This window comes from Octopus bimaculoides, chromosome 13 (assembly GCF_046866305.1).
Source record: "Octopus bimaculoides isolate indiv1 chromosome 13, ASM4686630v1, whole genome shotgun sequence".
Taxonomy (NCBI): domain Eukaryota; kingdom Metazoa; phylum Mollusca; class Cephalopoda; order Octopoda; family Octopodidae; genus Octopus; species Octopus bimaculoides.
The window spans coordinates 20,043,448-20,069,223 of record NC_142940.1 but is presented as its reverse complement, the minus strand read 5'-3'; the positions used below and the strand labels follow the sequence as shown (position 1 = coordinate 20,069,223).

The window sequence follows — 25,776 nt, the reverse complement described above, 5'->3', positions numbered from 1 at the left end:
TTTGAATTACAGGCACAACAGAAACAGGAAGTAAGAGTGAGAGAAAGTTGTGGTGGAAGAGTACAGCAGGGTTCGCCACCATCCCCTGCCGGAGCCTCGTGGAGCTTTAGGCGTTTTCGCTCAATAAACACTCACAACGCCTGGTCTGGGAATTGAAACCGCGATCCTATGAGCACGAATCCGCTGCCTTAACCACTAGGCCATTGCGTCTCCATAGAAGACTGGAAACAAAGGCATCACACATATGGCAGTGATGCTCATTTACCACTATCACTCAATGTCAAGGTATGGAGATACAAACACACTACATATATACTTGACCTCACAGCAACTATCCTAATATGTGGATGAAAGCCATTGATTTCAATAACAAGCAAATGTCAATCAAATGAAATACATACTCCTTAGTGTTGGCCTCTTCATTCATTAAATTCTCCAACTGTTTTAATTGTTCTTCTTTATAATCACGCAGCCATTTAAGTGAACCACAAATTACACTAAGAGATTTACCCTGAAACAAATATAAAATGAGCATTATTTACATTATTTGTAGTGAGATGAGAAAAAGAAAAGTGTTAACAACAAACAAGATGAGGACAAATATCCGTCGAATGTAAATAGTGTAAATAATGTACATAATTCCTCTCATCTCTTAAATATACAACTTTAAAATGAGATCAGTGAATAATTTCACTGGAAAAAGATATAAGTACTTGCATCGGGATATCTTTCGCATCGAAGGTTGGCAATTGTCGTACGCTGAGGACGGGAAAATACCCAGAAACTCGAGTCCGTACGTATCGCAGATCAAGATGGGAAGGATGACTTACCTTTGCAAATACAGGCAGGACACAGATGTGTGTCGATAGCCAGCTGGAGGAGATGTTCTCCTGGGGCTAAAAGCAACAGTAACATCCACCCTTAGGGGTCAGCCACATTTAAGTGGCAAATATACTTCACCTTTAAAATGAGTAGTTTCTCAGTTAAGTTGTTCAATTTATTTCAACATGGTATAAGGAAGGTACTAAAGCAGCATAAATATGATTAAAACACTATGTTAAAAAACATAGTTCCAATATAAATTTTAAATTAAATGAGACACTTTATAAGCATGAAACCAAGACAGAAAAAACATACACAGATCTGCCTGTGCAGATTGAACCAAGCTGTTGTCATTATCCAGATGAACATGTTAACCTTTACAACAAAGCAACTAGGCATATTTCATCCACTCACATTAGTGCCAATAAAGCTACTTTTTTTTTTTATTGCTATCTCATTTGCCATATGAGAATTTTTGATATTTGTAGTGTTTAGATCTCAGCTGTATAAAGTTTATTTCATGTTTTATTTTTCTATTCATCATTTAACATAGTTTTTACGATGAAATTTCCCATGCTATAATGATTTTGAAAAGACTTATAGTATACTAATGTTAGTAGCAACAAATTAAAAGCTAAAATTTTTTTCATTCATTATCATTATAAAAGGCAGCAAGTTGGCAGAATTGTTTGCACGCTGGGCGAAATGCTTAGCGGATTTCGTCTGCTGTTATGTTCTGTGTTCAAATTCCGCCAAGGTCGACTTTGCCTTTCATCCTTTCGGGGTCAATTAAATAAGTACCAGTCATGCACTGGGGACAATGTAATCGACTCAATCCCTTTGCCTGTCCTTGTTTGTTCCCTCTATGTTTAGTTGCTGGTGAGCAATAAAGAAATAATAATCATCATTTAACATCCATCTTGCATGCAAGTATGGATTGGAGAGTTTAACAGGATCTGAGTTGAAGGACTGTGTTGAACTTTCAGTGTCTATTTTGGCATAGTTTCTATGTATTTGATATGCTTCCTATCACCAACCATTTTACAGTTTACTGGGTGTTTTTTGTGTGACACTGACATTAATAAGGTCACCAAGTAATTCACAACACAAAGCTAAGACCCTCAACTGAACTGGAGTTGTTGTAGAGAGAGACATTTTATGAGTGCAAATCCAGCAAAAGTTCAAATAAAAGATTTTGAATAAAACTATAGACAAAATGGTCAAATACTAATTTATGCTTACAAAATACTCTATTATTTCTGAGTTCAGACATAATAATTGCTCTACTCACAGTTCCTGTTGGGCTTTCAAATATTCCAATTTTTCCAAGTTGTAGACATTCATAGAGTGCTTTCATAAAACCCAACTGGATATTGTAAGGTATAAATGGGAATGGAAATTCTTCTGGCACATTAACATAATCTGAAATAGGCACACAAAATAATGTAGAATTGTATCCGCGAGCAGGTCTTGAAAGAAATAAATGAAAATTATCATGACACTTTCGTGTGTTCTTAAAAGGCTAAAATGACAAAAGTAATTATCTTAGTTTAATTATGTGATCTCAGACCAAGATACTTGCCAAATAAGTACAAGTGTGAAATGACATATGAGGAATTGACTTAATCTAGAATAAGAGAAGTTTTTTTGTGACAAAATAGGATATCATCTCAGGGGTTACCTGAAGAAATTAAAAAAAAAGGAAAAAAGTCTACCTTGTTTTTGTGTCTCCTTTGGTGAAGGTGACGAATTTTTTCCATTTGTATCTTTCTTCACTTCAGGTAAGACATCAAAAGAAATGGCTGAGAGAAGTTCATCTGTTCCATCATCATCAGAGAAATCGTCACACATTCTGGTCATAATTAAATAATTTAATATTTGGATAAGAGATTTCTTCTGCAAACGATTAATTCATGCTACTAACTTAGATATCATAAATAACCTTGGTTCAATTTGATAGTATTTGTATAATTATTATAATCTGAAAAACATGTTTTTCAGATAAAAGCTGGAAGGGAAAGTATATCTAGGTAAGGTAAACATAGTACTTCCAGAAAATTTAAATTGTTTTTTTTTTTTTTTTTTTTTTTTTTTGCAGAGGGGTGGGACAGAAAAGATACCAATTTGCAGATAGATATAATTTGAATGAGTAATGAAATGCTATAGGAATCAGACTCTTCTTCTGCTTTTCCAGATGATCCTGAAAACGCTAAAATGTGGGAAGTGTTGATGTGATTTTGAAACTGAAAGTTAAAGGTATGACTGACAGATAGGAAGCATTCTCAATAAAATTCATTATAGGATGAAGGAGAAGAAAAATCTCTCGTGACAGAATCAATATACGAACTACACCTAAAGTTTGAACTCCAGAACTATAAGTCGAACCCAAAATCTGAGACCTAAATTATTCCGAACAAAGTTATAAGCAGGATGACCAGCGTAGAGAAACTGATACTCCAAGAACTTTAATACTGGATAAAGCAGGACTTAAAACTCAGTCTCAGCGCAACACATCTTTTCTTAGAGTCGTATTTCTCGGGAACTTCTATGAAACCATTTATCAGTAATAAGGGTAGCTATAGTCGATACTTCCTAGACTACAAGTCAACGAAGCTGCGTTTACATAGTCGCTCGATTGGCTAGAAATAACAAGCAAGTCTCCGTCAAATCATAAGCTACTATCTTAAAAACAAAAAGGAAGAATACGTGGGATGAATGTAGTTCTGGGTGGACTGCGTTTGAAAAACGACGAGATGGCAATGGTTGGAATATCTTTTTCTTATAGGTTTATTCGATCAGGGTTGAACTGGTGCTAAACAACAAAGAAAGAGCCAACGCTCGGTCTATTGGATATAGCAGCCAAATCTGGTAATCTTCCTGGTAAAACATACTACCATTTTCAAAATAAAAGAAAGAATACATTGAATTGGTAATCTAAACTACACTATATATAAAAATCAAAAGATAAATTTTTGTAAAAATTTACCAATTAAAAAAGTGATGACGGTTAGATTTCCTTCGATCCGCCCATCTTTTTGATCAAAGTTGGGACCGAAAGCTCAGAAATAACAACAAAGCACTTCGAAAAAAAGAAAACAAAAAAAAAGAAAAGTAGTATTTACTTTGTCATTCGACTTTTTAGAAATAGCAACCAAATCTCCTTCAAATCACACACTACCGTATAAAAAAAAAGTACACCCTGGATAATGTGGGCCTAGATAAACTAAGTCTTAGAAAGAACAAAATGCGAGTTAGTTGCTGTCGGAATGACTATCATTGATCATAAGTTTGCTTGATTAGGTTGGACTTGGCATTAAGCAACTTAACAAATGATAGTAGTTTTCTTCGCAACAGTAAACAAATGAGGTGAAAAAAGAAAAAGCAGGCAAAATATGCTAACATTTCTTTATGATTTAGTAATAAATAAAGAAAATTCCACTTACTCGAACTTTTCAATTTGCCGCCAGTTGACAACAGGTTCCACAACTTCATTAACTTGAGACAGAAGAGTTTTGTTGTAGCTTGCTGTGCAATAAAACTTGGAATTTACGAATTTACGAATTAAAAGCAGTGAGCAATAATATTTTTAAAATTAACGTACAGAAAAACATAAAAATAAATAACTTTCTTAATTGTTCATCCAGTGAAGAGGGGTGTCGAGCCTAAAAAAACAAATAAGGACATCCGAGTTTTATTTGTGTACATATAAGATAGTGAGAAGGCAGGGTTGGGAGTATCTGAGAGATGCCTTCTGCATGTGGAACACATAGTGAAATGTATGGAGTGTGAACGAAATAAAAAGAAAACTCATCAGCTCAAATGATCATTTCGTGTTATGTACTTACGTACGTACGCACGCACACGTGTATGTATGTATGTTTGTGTGCATTTATATGTATGTGTATATATATTTGTGTATGCAGTGTGTGTGTGTGTATATATATATATATATATATATATATATATATATATATATATATGCATGCCTCTGGCACTATCATGCTATTAGCTGTGTGTGTACAGTTTAAAGTGTTTTTATTTTAATAATATCTTTAATTAAATGCCATCGAAAAGCTGTGTTTTTAATTAAGTGTTTTGTACGTTTTTACAGAGGTGTCAAAATTTCCTTTAACACCGTATACTTCCGACTGTTAGATTCCTCGAGATTCTACTGTTGTAAATCGAAATGTCGAGTCGGCACCACAACCAGTTACCAAATAATTTACCACAGTTACAGAATTTGATTAAACGAGATCCACAATCGTACTGTGATGAGGTAAATGAAAGTTCTTTTGAAACATTTCTTGTGCTCTAACAAATTATGTTTTTGTTGTAATTCTCCAGCTCGCTTTCTTGCACACGTGTTTTCTTCAATGAATACTCTGGTTGTATTTTATATGTTAAATCCAATCGATAATACTTATATTATTCTAACCAATGTAGAATGTCACGTCTATTTTTGTTACATTGTTTTGTCATTTGTAAACTATAAATTCTATTCTTCAATTTTATATAATCCTACTTTAAATAAAAAAAGAAAAAATATGTGGTGGGGCAAAATGAGTAATTTCTGACTTTTTTTTATATTTTCTCTATTTGTTTTTAACCATGGCATTACAAGTATTTTTCATCATCGTTTTGTGCTGTTGCACCAACTTTAGAAGTAAAAGTTGGTCAGTATAGTTGAGAGAGTGTGAAACAGTCAACTAATATCATAACTGCGTAGTGCGTAAATATATCATGGAAAGAGTCACTCCAGAATGTTATAGTGAATATTTTATGCTTTTACTCGTTTCAGTCATTTGACTGCGGTCATGATGGAGCACCGCCTTTAGTCGAGCAAATCGACTCCAAGACTTATTCTTTGTAAGCCTAGTACTTATTCTATCGGTATCTTTTGCCGAACCGCTGTTACAGGGACGTAAACACACCACCATCGGTTGTCGGGCGGGGTGACAAACACAGATACACAAACATATGTTGAGTTTATTATTTACATTCGACGGATATTTGTCCTCATCTTGTTTGTTGTTAACACAACGTTTCGGCTGATATACCTTCCAGCCTTCTTCAGGTGTCTTGGGGAAATTTCGAACCTGGGTTCTCATTCCTAAGGTATTTTTCGATGTTATTATTATTATTCAGGTCACAGCTTGGAATCGAACTCGGAATCTTGGGGTTAGTAGCCCGTGCTCTTAACCACTACGCCATATACCCACAGACATATGGCGTAGTGGCTAAGAGCTCGGGCTACTAACCCCAAGATGCCGAGTTCGATTCCAAGCAGTGACCTGAACAATAATAATAATAATAACATCGAAAACTACCTTAGGAATGAGAACCCAGGTTCGAAATTTCCCCAAGACACCTGAAGGAGGCTGGAAGGTATCATCATCATCATTTAACGTCCGCTTTCCTTGCTAGCATGGGTTGGACGATTTGACTGGGGTCTGGTGAACCAGATGGTTACACCAGACTCCAATCTGATCTGGCAGAGGTTCTACAGCTGGATGCCCTTCCTAATGCCAACCACTCCGAGAGTGTAGTGGGTGCATTTTACGTGCCACCGGCACGAGGGCCAGTCCGGTGGTACTGGCAACGGCCATGCTCAAATGGTGTTTTTTTACATTCCACCTGCACAGGAGTCAGTCCAATGTTTTGTTCACATGCCACCGGCACAAGTGGCAGTAAGGCAAAGCTGGAAACGATCGCGCTCAAATGGTGCTTTTTACATGCCACCGGCATGGAAGCGAGACCGCTTTTCTGGCAGTGATCCTGCTCGGATGGTGCTGTTAGCGCTCCACTGGCACGGGTGTCAGTCATCAAATTTGGTTCAGTTTCAATCTCACTTGCCCCAACAAGTCTTCGCAAGCTTCCCCAACAGGTCTTCATATCAGCCGAAACGTTGTTAACAACAAACAAGATGAGGACAAATATCCATCGAATGTAAATAATGTATCGAATTCCTCATCTCGTAAATATAGAACTATATGTTAAGTTTGTAGATTCAGTCGAATTTCGCTTATTTCATATGTGCCAATTTTCAGTTTGACTTAATTATTAAAATTTTTGTTGCGTTTCTGATCTTTTTGACATCTAAAGATGGATATTTATGTGTATAAATCTTTTCTCAAATGTAATCTGGAGAATTGAGTCAAATTTATGGCAGTAGTACCAAGCCCCAGCTCAGTTTGTTCAGCTGATATAGTTTTTGTAAGGTATTGAACATTTGTAAAGATTATATTTTTCTCCAAGTAAAAAAAATGCAGTAATCCTCACACATTGTGCCTCCACCCCTAGCTATAAGAATAATCAAATTACTTAGGAAGTGCATTTCAGTATAAATATAACATGTACTTATTGTATACAGTGCTCTCAAATGCACTATAGCTCCTTGAAAATGTTAAAAAAAAAAAAAAAACGGAGGGATGGGGGCATCTGGTGTACTGTTAGTGAATTTCAGGAAACATGGAAGTTTTGAAGGATGTAATGTACTGACAGCTAATAACTGATGCAGATGGTTTATTCCATGCTTCAGCAATTGTGTGTGTGAAAAAAATGTTTCTGAAAGTCATGGGTGCTGTGTTGCTTTTTGATTTTATATGCATGTCCATGAGTGTTAGATATGGAATTCAAAAAGGTACCTAAGGTTATTGTTGGGAAGATGGTGGATAATCTTTTGTCTACCGAGTCAGTTGCCAGACATTGGAGCTTTAATGTGTCCATGCCCAAGGAAGTAAGACGTTGAGAGTATAGTAGATGCCTGATGACAGGTATTCGTCTGGTTGCACGTTTATGAACAGTTTCTAGGAGATTGATATGCCATGCAAGATAGGAGTTCCAGATTAAGTGTAGATGTATCATATACAACTTTAGATAGATAGCTGGAGAGTGGCTGACAAAGATCTTACTGAATGATTCTAAGACACACTCAGCCTTCTTGACAGTTTTAGAAATTTGATTTGTCCAATACATTGCTTTTGATAACAATGCACAGGTCATGTTTACCAACAGGGTTCTTAGAGTTGTTGCTGTTGTGGGACAATGTAAAAGCGGGGTTTTCCCTCCCTAAATGCATGGTGGTGCATTTATCCGCAGCCAGCTTGAGTTGCCAGTTGGTTATCCATTGTGTCCAGATCTGATTGCAGGAAAGATTTAGAGTGTATAGGAGCTGTTCTTTTTTATCTCTAGGTACAACTTGATGTCATCTGTGTGTTTCAACATTATAACATTCTTCAAGTTGACATCTGTGTCATTAATGTATGCAACAAACAATAGGGATCTAAGAATGGATCACTCTGGTACACTAGGTGTCATCTCATAAGGTGAAGATTGATCTCCTAGAACCGTGACTACCTGTTTTCAGCTGAAAATGAAGGACATCAGCTAGTTGTAGAGATCATTTTTCACAGCCGTTGCAGAAAGTTTTGCCACAAGTCATATATTTAGTACAAAATTGAAGGCTTTTGCATAGTCAAGATACTTAATATACACTCATGAGCCACCATCAGTGATGTCATCAAGAAACTTGATGAGTTTGGCTACAACAGCTGGAGTTAGGGACAAATTCAAATTGTGAGGTTTGAATAAGGCTGTGGAGAGCTCCAGAAGTCTCCAGGAGAGTTCTTCAGTAATGGGGATGCTTAGTGTTTGAAGAAACCATGATGGTTCTGACTGAATATTGCTCTTTTGTAGTCAGTGAGTGGGATAATGTTTTGTTGGTCCATGCACTGATTTTGTATTCGTATTATTGAAGACAATATTGGCATGACCCAGTTTGGTTGGGGTTGTTTCTTAGGCCTCTGTTTATAAAGTCACTGCAGTTTTAGTATGGCTGTCGAGATTACGTGATGATGCTTGGGTGTAGAAAGTTAAAGAGAAAGAAAGGGTCATACCATAATTTTAGGTGAGTGCAAGTAGGTTGTTGATGTATTGGAAGAAGAGTAGGGGACAAAACTAAACATTTCACCTGGGCATACTAGTGTTGATAAGACTGTAAGTTCAAAAAGATCCCTCTCTATGTATTCCAAAACAATACAGTACAATCCAATGAAAAACCACTTATCCCAGAGATGAGATGGCACCTTAAGATGGGGAGTTTTCTTAAGAGAATTCATGTGTCAGACACAATAGAACGTTTTCGCTGAAGTAACAACACTACTTTTACGAAAGTTTTCAAGTGGGACCCTACTAATGATGGATGTAGGTGGGTAGGTCTCCAGAAGATCTAGCATTATGAAAGCCTTGTTAGTAAAAAGTAGGTGGGGAAGTTGTTATTAATGGCTGTCTCCATCATATTTGAAATGTAGAAGTGAATGCAATAGGACAGAGTATGTTGTAGAGACAGAGTGGTTACCCTTCTTGGGAATGAGATACTTTGTTGTCGGTTTCCAAAGATCAGAACATATTCCTGTAGAGAGAGAGAAATTGAAGACTTTGGTGAAAGTAGTGGTTAACTTTGGCATGCATTGAAGGTTACATAAATGACATTGTCTGGACCTGTAGCTTTATAAGTGTGGAAAGGAAACGGATAGTTTTGGAGATTGAGACAGTGTGTATGCAGTACTTTATAAGATGCAAAGTGAATAGCAAATACAGAAGCTTTTTCCATGGAAGTACTGCTTATCAAACCATTTTATGCACCTCCAGTGACCACGTTAATGACTGCTATTCTGTGCCTGCATGGGTCAGGCAATTTTTTGTTTGGCTGATGCTCTTCCTATCACTCTCACCTGTTTCCCAGCAAGATATTTCCCTTAAGTTATTGAATAACAAACAACCCACATACTTTTGTTGAGTATTGTCAACAATGAATATAGTTTGTTTAAATGATAACTCTTTGTTTACAATGAGCATGCACATGACAAGACAAAGGGAATACACACTCAATCACACTTCTTTACCATACACGAGTCAAATGAGATTTCATTAAGGCAATCACTAGCATAGCTAGAGTGTGTGCTGCCCCGGGCGGCGCTTCCGTTTGCCACCCCTCGACCCCACAAAAAAACCACATATTGCCTACAGCAGACCCAAAAGTACTGCCCCTTTAAAAGTGCCACCCTTACCGCCTCACTAGTGGGCAGAGTTTTGTACTGCCAGATGCTTGTCTTGATACCAACCCTTATCTGTTACCTAACAAATTACTTATAGCTCATATGTCAAAATGAGAGGAATTATGCATTCAGTCATGTGCACGCTCACACACAATGGGTTTCTTCTGGTTTCCATCTAATGAATGTCACTCACAAGGCATTGAGTCCACCTGCAGCTATCTGACAGTATCCACACAGTGGGAGCATACTCCAAACCACATGGTTCTGAAGCAAACTTCTCAGTACCACAACCATATATATTTATATTTTAGAGAAATACACTACACTATTTTGGAAATATCTAATGGAGTGTCTGGAAGAAATTAATCTAGGGGACATCAGTGTCAAAATTTTGTCTTGCTTGAAGACAGGTTACAGTTGGTTAGATTACTGGGCTACAAAAATTTTTTTTTTCTTCCAGGAAAGTTAAAACACTATATGACAAAAAAAAAACCCAGTTAAAGATAAAACTAGAATGTTAATAATAATCAAATAATCGTTTTAATGTAGATGGGATTCTCCTAATATCATTAATTAGCAATTGGACGGTTAAGCTTACACAAGTTATAAGACTTTAATCATTGGTGAAGAGAGTATCAAGAAAGTGAAGGGAGATAACTCCAAAATCCAAACTAATTTGCATACGAGCATGAAATCAGGGGAGAGTTTCGAATGTGTGACAATTGTCTAATAGTGACTATTCTGGAACATATCAGGTACCGTCACCCCCATATTATATTTAGTTAACTCTCCCTTAAGTTATGAGCCCAAATCCTGCTGGAATCAAGGAGGACTAGTCATATACAGAATTTAATTTAATCAAATGGTTTTAATCATAATTATATTGCTTATCGATTTTGTTTTAATTATTGGGTTGGATTATTTAGCAGATATTTACCAGTGATGCACTTCAATTTTATTAATTATTACTTTTAAGAGTTAGTACATAAATTGCTTTTTTAATTATAATGCTTTTCTATTGTGAATATATGTACACCACACACACCTAGTGCTACAGTGAACATGTAATAGGGTACAATATATCACATAGTTAATTTGTTGGTAACTAAACTGGCATGCTTGCTTTGCAAGGAAGGTTGCTAGACGCTCAGCAAGACAAAAGCTAGGCCTTTCTAAAGCACAGATGAATCCAGCATAGTGTCGACAACCATCTAGCGGTGATGCTTGTTGACATAGAAATACATGAGATGGTGACCAAGAATGTAAGACCACATTGGGATGTTGAATCCAAGTTCTTGTCAACATCTGTCTCACAGAACAGTACTCTGATGTGAAACATCCATTCTCTCTCTATGGTAAGAACCTTATAAGGCTATATATATATCTACCATATATACTTTGTAGGACTTTATATACATATTGTAGGGTTAATGTAAGAGGCCAGATCTGATCAGTTTGAGCGTAAAAGAGGCAGAATGCTTTGGCCAGATATGGCCAGTTTAAATGTTAAAGGGTTAAACAGCTAAATCTTTGTCATCAAATTCAACGGATGCCATATACACGAATGCTTATTCAAACTTAAGATTGAACATCCAAACTTTATTCCATTACATCATTCTCACCAGTTAGCTGATGAAGTTGGTGCAATTTTTGTGTTTTTGATATCAATGATTGATAAAGAATATTAATTTGTTTCTTTCAGTTTTTGCAACAACACCAGCACTTCCTTTCAACTTTGGAAATTTTTCAACTTAAACCCAGTCAGTACTCCAAAAGTTTGGATGAAATGATCATGTTTCTAGCACAGGTAATTTTGTTTTCTTATGTGTGAATGCAGTATGCTAAACTAATTGTTTAAGGTACTTTCTGTTGCAATATGTCGTTTTTTTTCAAAGTTATGCATATACGATATTTGTTTTTCAAAGTTATGCAAATTAGTAAATTGGGTGGGTTTTTAAAACTTTTTTGTTTTTTTATAGTTGCTTGAAGAGGTGCTGATCTCTAATCGTAGAGGGAACATGTAGAAAAAGTAGACCCAGGAAGATATGTGACGAAGTCCTGAGAAAGGATCTACAGACATTGGGATTCATAGAGAGGATGACAGGGGCCAAAACTCCTGACAGTTTGTTGTGCTTGAAAAGACATGTCAAATACGTCAAGCTAAGTAAAAGCATGGTTGTCTCTGCATACAGGCTTGACCCCTGCATCTCTCTCCAGCTGAGCATTCCTAATCTTATGGGCTCATGAGTGCTGGTGGCATGTAAAAAACACCTGTAACAGTGCCACGGAAACGCACCTGTGCTGGTGCTGCGTGAAAGCACCCAGTACACTCAGTAAAGTGGTTGGTATTAAAAAGGGCATCCAGCCATAGAAACGATGCCAGAACAAGCATGGAACCTGGCCAGCTCCTGTCAAACTATCCAACCCATACCAGCATGGAAAATGGACTGATGATGATAGTTTGCTTGAGGCATGAAGCTCTCAACCATTATTTATCTATGGGTGTCTTTGATTACTATTTTATTCTAGTGGACCCCCATTAGCCATTCAGTTTAAAAACTAGTTTTATAAAAACCTCTTTCAAAATTCCTATTTCGTTATTGTGTGGGTTGGACTATGTAAAATGTTATAGAAAGAAATCTAGCTGTTTCTTGCAATAAATACATCTAAAGCAAAATTTTTTCTGGGACCCCTAAAACACTACTGGGAAACTCCAAATTATTATTTTGCTTGTGTTGGTCCCTAAAAATCGTATATAGACCCTGGTTGAGAACCGCTGCTCTAGAGGAAAAAGGTTATAAGCTTTTACAGGTACTCTGAGACTAGTGAGATCAATGAAGTTAATGTTACAAATCAGTGAATGCAGAGAAAACACAGGCAAAAAAGGAATTTGAGAGGATGTTCTGGGAAGAAAGGATTTGCTGTGTTGGTTAGGGCAGAGTTAAGGGTGGTTGGGCATGCTTCAGGGTAGTGGGAAAAAGAGGGAGACAAGTGATGGAAGGGACTTGGTGAGTAGAGACCATGTAATAATGGTACGAAAGGCAAGGAGAGAAGACAACACACCATGAGCCATCGGTTGGAGTGGGTTTGCTGAGTGAGTTGCCAAATAATATGGGAAGCTATTTTAATTTTTTTGCGTTTGTTTTTGCACTTTTGAGGTTGTCTGGATGTAAGTAGTTGTTTCTTTTACTTGTTTCAGTCATTGGACTGCAGCCATGTTGTAGCACTACGTTGAAGGGTTTAGTCAAACAGATTGGCCCCTCTATTTATTTTAAAAAGTCTTGTATTTATTCTGTCAAACTGCTTATTTTTGGAGATATAAACAAGCCATCATTGGATGCCAAGGTGGGCGCATCCCCAAAAATGACAGGCTTTCAAACCGTCTCTGTCTAACAAATTCATTCAGAAGGCATTGGTCAGCCTAGAGCTAAAATAGGAAACACCTGCCCAAAGTGCTATGCAATGAAACTCAACCTAAAACCTTGTACTTGCAAAGTGAAGCAACTGGGCTTTAAATATGAACCAATGGATGGTAGAGAAGGCAGACGTGTAAACATGTAATTTAAAGGGTTGACAAAAGGTTTTGTATACAAATCAAATGAGAGAGAGACTCTCCATGGTTACTCAATATGAAACATGAACGTTAAAATGATGCTGATGATGATAAATTTTAACATCCTTGTTTTTGTTTCTGGTTTGTTCCAGGTAGCACTTTGTTATGCAGAGCATCTGATTGATTTCCCCCAGCAACTTAAAGAACTTCTTTTGAGACATTCTACGGTATTGGACCCTACTATAAGAATGGTAAGTCTATTTATTTATTTTATATGGTCCTGTCACTAGGTGATGGTAGGGGTATGCTCCACTGCTTGCAATTCTATCAGATGCTGCTGTGCATCATTAATTAGCGAGAGGAGATGTCTTCTTGGGGTTAAAAAATCGCAGTAGAGTTCATTCGAACGGACAGCCATGTTCAAGTGGCTACAAACATTACTTATCATTACTACTACTGCATTGATCTCTGAGAGAGATTTTAGAACTAGCATGTTGGCTTATTGCAAAGTCAGCGACTGTGTGTTCACTTGAAATATATATATTGCGTGCAGAAGCGAGCTACCATCTCTCCAGCAGACGAGGTGTCCAGCACTGAGGAGTGGTAGAAATAGCCTGAAACCAGGACTGGTCTACTGGTCCCGTCGCTAGGTAATGGTAGAGGTACACTCCTTTGCTTGCAATTTTATCGGATGCAGCTGCACATTGTTAACCAGCTAGAGGAGATGTCCTCTTGGGGTTAAAAAAATTGCAGTTGAGTCTGCTCAAATGGACAGCCATGTTAAAGTGGCTGCAAATATTACTTAATTCTAAATCTATTTTCTGAAATTTTACTTATTTACTTTTATTACAAGGGATCAGAGTGATAAAAATTATGGTTCAGAATAGTATCATGTAGTAACTATTTATCCCATTCTATGTTCTGAATTCAAATCCTTTCAGAATGTAACATTTATGTACAGCAATCATTTAACTCAACTTCATTTCTTTTGTACAATCTTATGGCCACATGTTATTGAAGAAAATCATTATTGTTAGGGCTGATTTCCCAGTTTCCATGATAAATATAATTTCCCCCTGGATGGGACAGCAGTCCACTGCAGGATTACTCGTATTTGCAAGCTGAGAGCACTGGAACAGCATGAAATTAAGTATTTTGATCCAGGAATTTAAACAACAGTTTTATGATCATGAGTTCAACTCCCTAACCCCTAATCCATGTGCCTCTACTTCTGGACTATAGTGGAATAGAAATGTTAGAGTGTTTGATAGAACATTTTGTATTTAGTTACATGTCTTTATGATCTGAGTTCAAGTCACAGCAAGGCATGTTAAATGTTGAAGTCCGTGAAATGGACCAGTCTCCTGCTTTGAAATTTGTGGTCTCGCACCAGTGCAACAAATCATTATTACCGTCATGGTTATTAGTCACAATGATGGATTGACAGAATTGTTAGAGTATTAGAAAAAATGTCTTGCATTATTATTATTTCCTGCACTTGGCATAGTGAATTCTGAACTCAAATCCATTAAGATCAACTTTGTTTTTCTTCCTTTATCTGATGCTATCATACATGGAAGAATAATTCTTAAAATGATAGTGATGATAATGATGGTCATAAATTTAACATTAAATTTACCAGGAATCTTAGACATATACATGACTAAATGAAATGTCTGTTTTCTTTCTCCACAGTCCCTTTGCCGTGCTCTGATTCTTTTAAGGAATAAAGGTTTGATATCAGGTGTAGATCTGTTGCAACTGTTTTTCCAACTCTTCATCTGCTCAGATAAACTTCTTCGACAAACCCTTTATTCGTATGTTGTATCAGATATTTACAAGGTAAATGCCAAGCATAAAAATGGCAAATTGAACAGGGTAAGTAAAAATATCATCTATGTCTTTTCCTTTTCTTAATTAAGCACTTGGCTCTATGTAAAAAATAGTATTGATGTTTTAGTTATCAAGTTGAGGGTGTTACAAAGTTGTGAAGTTTTCAGGGATTCAATCTGTAAACATATTATTGATTCCTGGTTGTAACTGGCATTTCGTGTCTTTTGTATTGCTAATGTTTAAAGAAATGCATGGATACCATTCAGTATTATATCCTTAAGAAATATTATTAGTTCAAGAAGCCATTATTGTTAGTGTGTTAGAGATTATTGCTTTTCTTTGTGGGTAAAGAACTACTGCCTAGCTGACATTTACAAGTCTTACTTTTATTCACCATCTTTTTGAAAAAGGTAAAATATATGGTAGTAACTCACTGAAGTCAATCGAATATATTTTCAGCATAATGAAAATAATCATTAGTCATTAATCATTAAGATTTGGGTTGTAATAGGTGAGTAATTTATAATGGATTAATGCTGGTTGGATTACAATATTTGGTGGAGGTAAGTTGGTTAGGGTTTACTACGTGTGCAGACATACAGTATCATATCTCATCCAATTGATTATACACAGAATAACACTAAAGAGAAAAAGTGGGAATACTTCACAAGAGGGAGAGAACGATCACTATTATGATAAGGAGCCCTTTCAGGACTAAGTGAAACATAAATATGATGGAGAGAAGTAACCAGAAATATGAAGTATTTTACTTTCGTGGGTACTTCTTTCAATTGCATGTTTAACCCTTTAGTATTTAAACCGGCCATATCCGGCCAAAATATTTAATCTGTTTTATGTTCAAACTGACCAGATCCAGGCTCTCACACCTACCCTACAATGTTATTCTACATTAAGTAATTACACCATCAAGATCTTGAGGATATGAGATAATGCATGATTAATTCAAATCAATGTGAATCAATAAGCATTATGTTTGATAGAATAATCTGAACACTAAAGGGTTAACTCAGAATTTGCTGTACATATATACGATGAATTTAAACTCTAATAGAATTTATATTATTATTTTCTCCTCAGACTTTGCAAAATTTCATGTATGACATGCTGAAGGATAGCAATGCAATCGCAGCTAAAAAGTCTCTGGTATGTTTATAAGAATTTTTCTCTCTCTTAAAACTTTTTGAAATCTGTTTGCTATTTCTTTTCCTACCTGAAGCACACTTCCTGTATCCAAAGTAATGCATTAAAATTACCTGGCTGATAAGTTTATCCATCGTAAATTCTCATCAGCCTTTAGGTCATGTTGTTTTCTATTTCATAGTTAAACTTGGAATTCCACACCATCTCATCTTATTATTGATATCTACTAGTCTCTTTTATTCTCAGTGTGCTTGCGTTATTTTCCCACTAATTAGACATATTTATCTATAATACTCATATATAATGAGCAGCACTCTTGTTGACCAGTGATTTCCTATGACAAAGATTCCATATTTAACATCATAAACCATCTTTACATTTAGCTGGTTTGATTTTGATTAACTTATTCTCGTAGGAGAGTCACATGTCTCCTTTCATAAATTTCTCTTGTAATAACTTTAAAATAAACAATCACCTTTTTTTTTTTTTTTCATAAGAAATATCTTACTTTCAAAAATACTAGCTTAACCCATTACCCCCCATAATTCTATTAACTGGAATTTTTTTTATGAAACTTTGATTTCTAGCATAAAACAGCCTTAGAAACATGCTGGAATGATCAAAATAACATTTTAAATAGAAATAAGCGAGATATTGAGTGAAAAATTAGCAAACCTCATTTGAATATCAGAGAAATATACCTAGTAGATATAGCAAAAAAGGTTAGATGTGTGTAAATATTGACAGATAATTATGAAATTTGTAATTTTTAAGCGATCTCATATGAGATCACTGGTAGGTAATGGGTTAAATAGATATTTTTAGCAATGGTATTGAGAAATACATTAGCTACTGCGTCCATTTTACACGCAATTTTTGTCTTTTTTGACACTTGATTAAACATCTGCAAACTATATCCATTTTTGTGTCTATTCTGTTGTAATTACAAGAGCTACTTCTCTGACGGTATTACTCATCTTTCTATATCTGCTGTGTTCTATTTGGATTCTATACTAAATACATGTATACACAGAAGTCAGTTAATATTTGATTCTTATTTTGCAGGATGTTATGGTTGAGCTGTATCGAAGAAACACATGGAAAGATGCCAAAACAGTCAATGTTATCAGCACAGCTTGTTTCTCAAAAGTTACCAAGGTAACAGTCACCTCTGTTATTTTGTAATAGTTGTTAGTTATATATATATTTCTCTTGGTCTTGCAGTTAACCAGCTCAGGTGCGTTTGTATTGAAAGGATAGCTACGTGAAAAAGTGCCACACCCTAGCGGTTGAGGGAACCCGTGGCAGAGGCAGGCCTAGGAAGACCTGGGATGAGGTGGTGAAGCACGACCTCCGAACATTAGGCCTGACTGAAGCAATGACTTGTGACCGTGATCTTTGGAAATATGCTGTGCGTGAGAAGACTCGGCAAGCCAAGTGAGACCAAAATCCAAGGCTTCTGCTAGGGATGTAGCCAGCCCACTTATGCGTAACATTCCTTCATTGGACACTAAGCTCCGCTTGCGAAGACATGGTGAGGCAAGTGAAATCGAAATCGAACTAAATTTGTAAGAACACTAAACTCGGCTTGTGAAGACCTGTTGGGTCAAGTGAAAGTGAAATCGTGATGGCACCTGTACCAGTGGAGCACTAAGAGCACCATCCGAGCGCGATCGTTGCCAAAGCAGCTGTCTGGCTTCCGTACCGGTGGCACGTAAATAGCACCAGCGTGATCGTTACCAACGTTGCCTTTCTGGCACTTGTGCCAGTGGCATGTGAAAAGACATTCGAGCGAGATCGTTGCCAGTGCCAATGGACTGGCTCCTGTGCAGGTGACACGTAAAATACACCATTTTGAGCGTGACCGTTGCCAGCAAGACATTCGAGTTAGATCGTTGCCGTGCCGATGGACTGGCTCCTGTGCAAGTGGCACGTAAAATACACCATTTTGAGTGTGGCCGTCGCCAGTACTGCCTGACTGGCTCTCATGCCAGTGGCACGTAAAAGCACCCACTACACTCTCGGAGTGGTTGGTGTTAGGAAGGGCATCCAGCTGTAGAAACTCTGCCAAATCAGATTGGAGCCTGGTGTCGCCTCCTGGTCCACCAGTCCTCAGTCAAATTGTCCAACCCATACTGGCATGGAAAGCGGACGTTAAATGACAATGATGATGATGAAAACCACTGCAGATCAATGGTCATTAGGTTGTTTGCTTACAGGTATAGTGCTGTTTGTAACTATTTGTGTCTTGGGTAAAGATATGAGGGGAAGATTGTATTGTCTTTAACTTAACCCCCTTTTCAGTAGTGATTGCAACTTCACCAGTGATACAGAAGAATAAAAATGAAAACAAATTTATTTCAGAAAAACTATGCAGCGAAAATTTTAAAAATATTCACTTCGAAATTTTATAGAAGAAACCAGAAACAAACACAAAACTGATCGGTTATTTCCTTTATTGTCTTCTATTGAAATGTTCTGTGAGTTAACAGTGGAAATAAACTGTAAGACAGAAGATAAATTAAGGGATAAAGAAGATGGTGTTTATATGACTGGACAAAATTCAGGCATTTTTGTAGTGGTGATGATAATAATAATAGAATCTTAGTTCTGAGAATCTAGTCTCCTTTCCCCATAATGTTATTGCTAACCATAAATAATACCCACAGTCAAACCTCTCAATAATGATGATGATAATGATAAAGGTTTCAAATTTTGGCACAAAGCCAGCAAGTTCGGGGGAGGGGATCATATGCTTATGTAAGAAATAACTTTCATACTCTATTGTATTGCTCAATGTTATTGTTGTTATTTGAGCTTTACTCTAAAAGATTACTTTAACCCTTTAGCATTTAAACTGGCCATATCCGGCCAAAAGTATTCTGCCTATTCTATGTTCAAACTGGCCAGATCTGATCTCACACACCAACCCTACAATATCGTTTTAAAAATTAACAGCTACCTCATCAAAATCTCATAGCTACGAGATAATGCATGACTAGTTCAAAACAATGTGGATAAAAAAGAATTAATTATGGCAGAATAATGTGAACACTAAAGGGTTAAACCCTTCTCTCTGCTTCACACAAGGTCATTTGATCATCATCTAATCAAGACATCATACCCAACATAAACCCTCCTTATAATTCTCCATCTATTGGATCCTCTGGCATTTTATATTGATGTTTGTTGGAATTGTCCATACTCTATGCTGGTGTTTTGGCATTGAATAAGCAAAGAACAGGATTCATTCTCCTAAGATTGTCCTTCTACAGCCCTCACATGATCAAGGCCTTCAACATTTGATAAAAATATGCTGTTATCAACTGTGTATTTTCACTCACCACTGCAATGTATGGCAGATAAATAAAATATACCATCATGCAGTGTATGGCTTGTAGGTTCACTTCCCTTCCCAAATTAATGCTGGGTATTGGGTAAGCTGAAAAAGTTCAAAACATCTTAATCCCTTCCCAGGTTATCATGAGATATCTCATGAATATATATACATATGTTGAAGAATGGACTTATAACATGATATTTTGTAGAACAAAACTTGATGGGCCGTTTGGTGGCCTCAGTGTCCTTGGAGGTAGTCATGACAATCATGAAACTTTTACTAGAACAAAACTACTGCTGAAGTTTTGATAACTTTTATACAAGTCTACTACTAGCTGATGTATTTTGTCTAGAAGTTACTGATGTGTGTCATACTGTAGGCCAAAAGAAAGGAAATGCCAGAACCACTGAAGGAAGGAGAAATGATGTGGAGTGGAAGATTACCTGTTGTATACACAGTCCAGCTATGAAGAAAGTAATTACTTGAATAAAAATTTAGAAAAGATCAGATTCTTTGTGACTACAACGTGAGGTTGGCAGTCAGCTGGCATTTCAGTGATTACCCAATACCTAGGAATCAAGACAAGAAGTACTTATTCAAAGATGTTTCACTTAATGGATCTTGGACTGTGAAATTCATACTTCTTCTATAAAACAAGTCCTAGACTGACAAAGAGAGCAATGACAATCATGATAATATTGTTACTGCTTGAAAACCTCTGACCTCTCTGCAGTTTAGATTGAGCAAACAGTTAAGAAGTACCTCCTACATATTCCATGTCCAAAGGCTGGAAGACCCTCAAAATACCTCGATCATGTTTGCTTTTCACTTGGCCATTTTCCTGTGGATATTCCTCCTATCAAGAAGGCAAATCTAACAGGACAATGCAAAGTTTATGCTGTGGAAGAAAACAGTAAAAGAATAAAATTCGTAAAGGATATTGTGTACCCCATCTGTAAATCTGTAATGTTCCCCTTCGTGTAGCACCAATGTTTCTAAAATTACCATATCAAATAAATGATACTTGTTTCTTGCAAATAAACTATTTTTATCTTTTTATTTTTAAAGATATCTTGTAATTGCCCAAATGGGTTTCTATTGTGTATCATATATTTATTTTAAAAATCACAAAATATAAATAGAAGAATAATAAACAAAAAAGGCATTTCTTTCAGCTCTTTCCATTATAAGTTCAAATTCTACTGTGGTTAACTTTGTCTTTGATCCTTTCAGGGATGATAAGATATAGAATCAGTCAAATACTGGGATGGCTAAATCTACTGGTCATCCCTCTTCCCCTAAAATTGCAATCCTTGTGCATAAATTTGAAAATTTTAATTGAAAAAAAAAAAAAAAAGGATTCAAATGAAATTCTTTCTGGGTAAAGGTCACCTTTATTAGACAGCTTTTTTTCCCTCTTTAATCCTAACAGTTCTTCCCTATAGGAAATGTTTTGGATAACCTGTCACTGAAAGTAATTGTGATAAAGGGAAATAACTCATTAAATTCTATCTGATATACAATTTTTTTTTTTTAACTTCTCCCGAGCGAAACAGTTATTTCCGCTACCAAACTAGAATACTTGCTATTTCAAATCCAGATCTGCAGCCATTCAGATTTGTGTACATGTATAAACACTGACGTAGATGTAATAATTATTTACACGAAAACTGTTTTCATTGAAGTTTCTAGACATTCAAATATGGGTTAATAATAATGTTCGCGGGTAATCTTCCATCTTCGGGAGGTAAAAAAAGTAAATAAAATACAAGGGAAATAACTTAACGTCTTACTAGTATTATCCGTACTACTCTGAAATGTTTTTTTTTTTTTTAGCTGTTTATAAATAAAATCATACACGTGATTGAATATCATAGTACCGGCTGCACAACAACTTATGGTAATCTTCCAGTATAGGGAAATAACAGTCAAACTAAAGCGTTTGACTCGAGCTCAAAAATAAAAAAATAAATTAGTGTAATAGGTGGAAAACAACTTGCTGTGAACGAATATGAAGAATGCGCGCTCGCGAACGGGTGGGGTGAGGAGAGTAGGGATAATACTAGTAAGACGTTAAGTTATTTCCCTTGTATTCTTATTTACTTTTTTTACCTCCCGAAACTGGAAGATCACCATGTTCGCGTTACCCACTTAAAAATATTTATGCGGTGTCAAGAAAAAATTATTAGCCCAATAACTACAAATATTTTAAGCCTTTATGTAAATACAGGAGATGTCTCTTCAGTGAAGCATAGATTTCTGTATTATTACCAGAGTCGTGATCAGAGAATAATTACTTTCATTATCATCATCATTTAACATCCGTTTTCCAAGCTGGCATGGGTTGGACGGTTTGACAGTTAGAGGACTGCATCAGGCTTTACCGTCCTAATGTCAATCACCTTACCGAGTGAATGTCTACTTTAAAAATTCTCTCCTCATTAATCTAATGGCTGACCTTACCTCATCACAAATATTTCTAATTAAATACTTTTTTTTCTCTCTCTCACCTATGTTCTCCTGGGTTTACAAAGCTCTAATTTAGCAGAGCTGGGTACTTACGAATTGCAGTTCAGTATATCGATAACAAAGTTCCTTAACCATTTCTTTCTGCTGGAATTAACCACCAGATCATTAAGGAATACTGGGTGCTCCTTCGGCATGTGAGCTACAAGGGAGTACTTTTCAGTTTACTTTTCAATTTCTAAAAAATCCGTAAGCTGTTGGCTAAAGATTTTTTACAATGTGATGAACGAGACAGAGGCAGTTGCACTTTTACAAGAAACCAGCACTAAATTCACATCATTTCTCAAGAAAAAGAAATGTGCCACTTTGCCAGCTGATCTACAATTTATAGGGAGGTTACTTTTTAGTTTACTTTGTGTTTGTGCTACTTTCTATGTGACCTACCTGAGCAAATTTACTTTGGTAGGTGATCTATGCGCTTATTTTAATTATTATATGGTTTTCCTATTAATAAAATAGTAAGAATTTAAAAATATGCATATATTTACAATGTTAATTATGTACAAAATAATTTAAAAAGTAACCTGATGTAATCTCCCAAAGGCGCACAGAGTATTGTCTAAGATGGCTCAACATCCTATGCAGAAGTGAAATTTATTTCTCACATGCTGTCTCCAGCAGATCCTCCATCTGAAGAGGTTCGACAGAATGTCAAACACCAACCTGTGGGAAAGGGCCAACCATGTTCGAACATTAGACGAACATGTATGTTCGTCTAATCTGAACATACATGTTCAGATTAGACGAAAGAAATGGAGATGGATCGGGGACACACTGCGGAAAGAACCCTCAAATGTGACACGACAAGCACTTGACTGGAACCCGCATAGGAAAAAGAAGTGAGGACGCCCAAAGCAGACATGGAAGCGGAGCATTTTGGACGAGCTCAGGACCACCGGCCTGACATGGGAAGCAGCCAAGAAATATGCCAATGATCGCAAAAAGTGGAAAATAACTGTTGAGACCCTATGCTCCACAAGGGGCAAAAAGGTTTAGTATAGTATTATGATGTAACTGGAATTTTTTGTTTTTTATCTTTATGTATTGCACCACGGCCATGCTGGTGCACTACCTTGAAGAGTTTATCCAAACAAATTGAACCCCAGTATTCTGTATCTGATTCTTATTCTATCAGCCTCTTTTGCTGAATTGTTAAACTATGAGGATGTCAACAAACCATCACTGGCTGTCAAACAGTGGCAGGGAACAAACACAAAGACACACACACACACACACACACACACATATATATGTCTTTGTGTCGGCTATATCACTATTTCCATCTACCAGATTAACTCACAAGGTATTGGTTGGCCTCAGGCTATAGTAGAAGATACTTGTCCAAAGTGCTGCACAGTGGGACTGAACCTGACACCACATGGTTACAAAGCAAGCTTCTTCACCATGCAGCCATCCCTGTGCCTACAAACATTTGATAGACAAAACATTTACTTTAACATCACTACTGAAGTCACACTATTGTCACACATGGTTTATTATTATATATATAGTTTAATATAGTTTGCTATGGTATTTCTTTTTTCAGATAATGGTAGCTGCCTTGAAGTTCTTTTTGAGTATTGACCCAACTAATGACAGTGAGAGCGAGAGTGAGGAAGAGGTCAGTTTCGTTTCTAATTCTCTTTATTATATATATATATATATATATGTATGTATGTATGTATATATATATAGTGTTTAAGTTAAATGAGTTTATTTTGAGTTTAGTTTTCTATTTCAGTTAATCATCATTGTTATCATTTAACGTTCCTTGCTGACATGGGTTGAAGGATTTGACAGGAGCTGCCAAACCAAAGAGCTGAACCAGACTCTAGTTGCCTATTTTGGCATGATTTCTATGGCTGGATGCTCTTCCTATTTGCCAGTCATTTTACAGAGTGTACTGGGTGCTTTTTATGTGGCCCCAGCACAGTTAACAACATAATTGAAATCTAGAACAAAAATAAACTCATATTTAATTTGTTCAAGTATATTTGGGTGTGAGAAGACCCTTTGCTGCAGAAAGAGTCCCAGGAGAAAATTCTTTTCTGAGATGATATGTAGAAACGCATTCTGGGCTGTGAATGACATGATTGGATCTTTGGATGCATGCATTCCTGCTTTCTTTCGCATTGTCAACTTCAAGCACCAAATCTGTCATTCACAGATCGATAAGAATGAAGTTATTCTTGTTAGAACAGCATGTGGTATGTTTCCAGATGTGAGTAAAGCTTAATCAAGCTAGAATTAAACAAACAAAGTCACATGGAACAGTGTTAAATGAAATAGATGCATGTAAAGTCATATTTAACACACGTGAGTATATTCCGATGTGAGAAGACCTTCCACTGCCAAAATAGACCCACTCCTGGGTCTATTATATGTGTTTTCATACATATCAATCTTGGAGAAGAATTTTTCCAATTTGGCTCAATTTACATTTGTCAATATGTCCTTTTCAAACATTAATTATGTGATTTATGATAGTTTGGGCTGCTATTTCTAGAAGATTCATTAATTTCCAATTTAACCACTTTTATAGGCATTGGCATTTGAATTATACAAAACTCCTCTCCCCACCTCCAAAAATGTTTTTCAAAACAAGTTCCAATATAATCCTGATCTACACCATCTAAAATGTATGTGTAAGCAATTTCATTAAGAAAAACACCTATTTTTCAGAAAGTTATGAGGAAACAACCTAGAAGCAGGGTACAATTCTGTAGTTATGCCAAAGTATGAACAGAAACATTAGAATTAATTTTTCTTATTAAATCATGTAATTGAAATCTTCAATTGTTTGAAAAACATATTTTGATAGAAATATATTAATAATAGAATTTTTTAAAATTTTCTAGACAGTGTAGACTTTAATAATCGCTTTTTTTTTTCTAGTAAAAGGTACATGCTCCTAACTAATTAATAAACAGCTTTCTTTATGATAGAATAGAAGTCAATTCAGTATGACATCAGGATGTACTCTTGATAAAATATATTTTTTTAAAACGTCACAGTAAAATTTTAACTCTGTTCAGGCTTGCACAGTTCAGAAACTTCATAGAAAGCTCAGTCTTGACAATGTCTACAGATGTTATCTAACTGGTAAAAGTAAAGTATCAGACTTTGAACTTTAACAGTCTCAAGTGTGATTCTCTGATTTAAACATGTTAACTAAGCTGTTTTGCAAACATCCAAATGGTGTTTAAATGCAATTAATTGCAACTGTTATCTCTTGACTGCAAGATTTTAGTGGTTTTTATCACGCTATTTTTTGTTTTAAGAATTGATAATGCTGATATGTCTGGGGTACTTTTGTTGTTTCATTTTTATCATTAAAGCTTGTAATCTTTATGAAATGTAATGAAGACTGGGCAGAAAAAGGTTACTGTTTATGGCAGTTGTGGTGGTGGCAGCAGTGGTGAGAAATAATAATGGTAGCAGTAGTAGTAGTCGTTGTGTTTTGCTCCATGCCAGCTCTGAGCAAA

General features: G+C 36.2%; 2 protein-coding genes across 7 annotated transcripts in view; one reads left to right on the top strand and one right to left on the bottom strand.

Annotated features, from left to right (window-relative positions):
* LOC106880298 (ATP-dependent DNA helicase DDX11) overlaps window positions 1–4,758 on the bottom strand; it is a 74,258-nt gene extending 69,500 nt beyond the window's left edge. For 3 of the 6 annotated variants that reach the window (XR_016243978.1, XM_089361558.1, XM_089361560.1), the window contains exons 1-4: window positions 3,945–4,083; window positions 2,538–2,674; window positions 2,114–2,244; window positions 402–511 (exon numbers count right to left, since the gene is read on the bottom strand). Coding sequence is in view for 5 of the 6 variants with exons in the window: in XM_089361558.1 (XP_089217684.1) it covers window positions 402–511; window positions 2,114–2,244; window positions 2,538–2,674; window positions 3,945–3,952 (386 nt within the window). In the remaining variant the exon portion in view is untranslated. Of the gene's footprint in view, window positions 1–401; window positions 512–2,113; window positions 2,245–2,537; window positions 2,675–3,944; window positions 4,084–4,265 lie in introns of those variants that run through there. The other 3 variants (XM_089361561.1, XM_089361562.1, XM_089361559.1) reach the window with 2 other exon arrangements.
* A 202-nt stretch (window positions 4,759–4,960) lies between these two features.
* LOC106880306 (protein SDA1 homolog) overlaps window positions 4,961–25,776 on the top strand; it is a 66,587-nt gene continuing 45,771 nt past the window's right edge. The window contains exons 1-7 of the mRNA XM_089361563.1: window positions 4,961–5,098; window positions 11,581–11,685; window positions 13,584–13,682; window positions 15,127–15,309; window positions 16,363–16,428; window positions 17,491–17,583; window positions 23,838–23,912. Of these exons, the coding sequence (XP_089217689.1) occupies window positions 5,009–5,098; window positions 11,581–11,685; window positions 13,584–13,682; window positions 15,127–15,309; window positions 16,363–16,428; window positions 17,491–17,583; window positions 23,838–23,912 (711 nt within the window). The 5' untranslated portion in view covers window positions 4,961–5,008. The remainder of the gene's footprint in view (window positions 5,099–11,580; window positions 11,686–13,583; window positions 13,683–15,126; window positions 15,310–16,362; window positions 16,429–17,490; window positions 17,584–23,837; window positions 23,913–25,776) is intronic.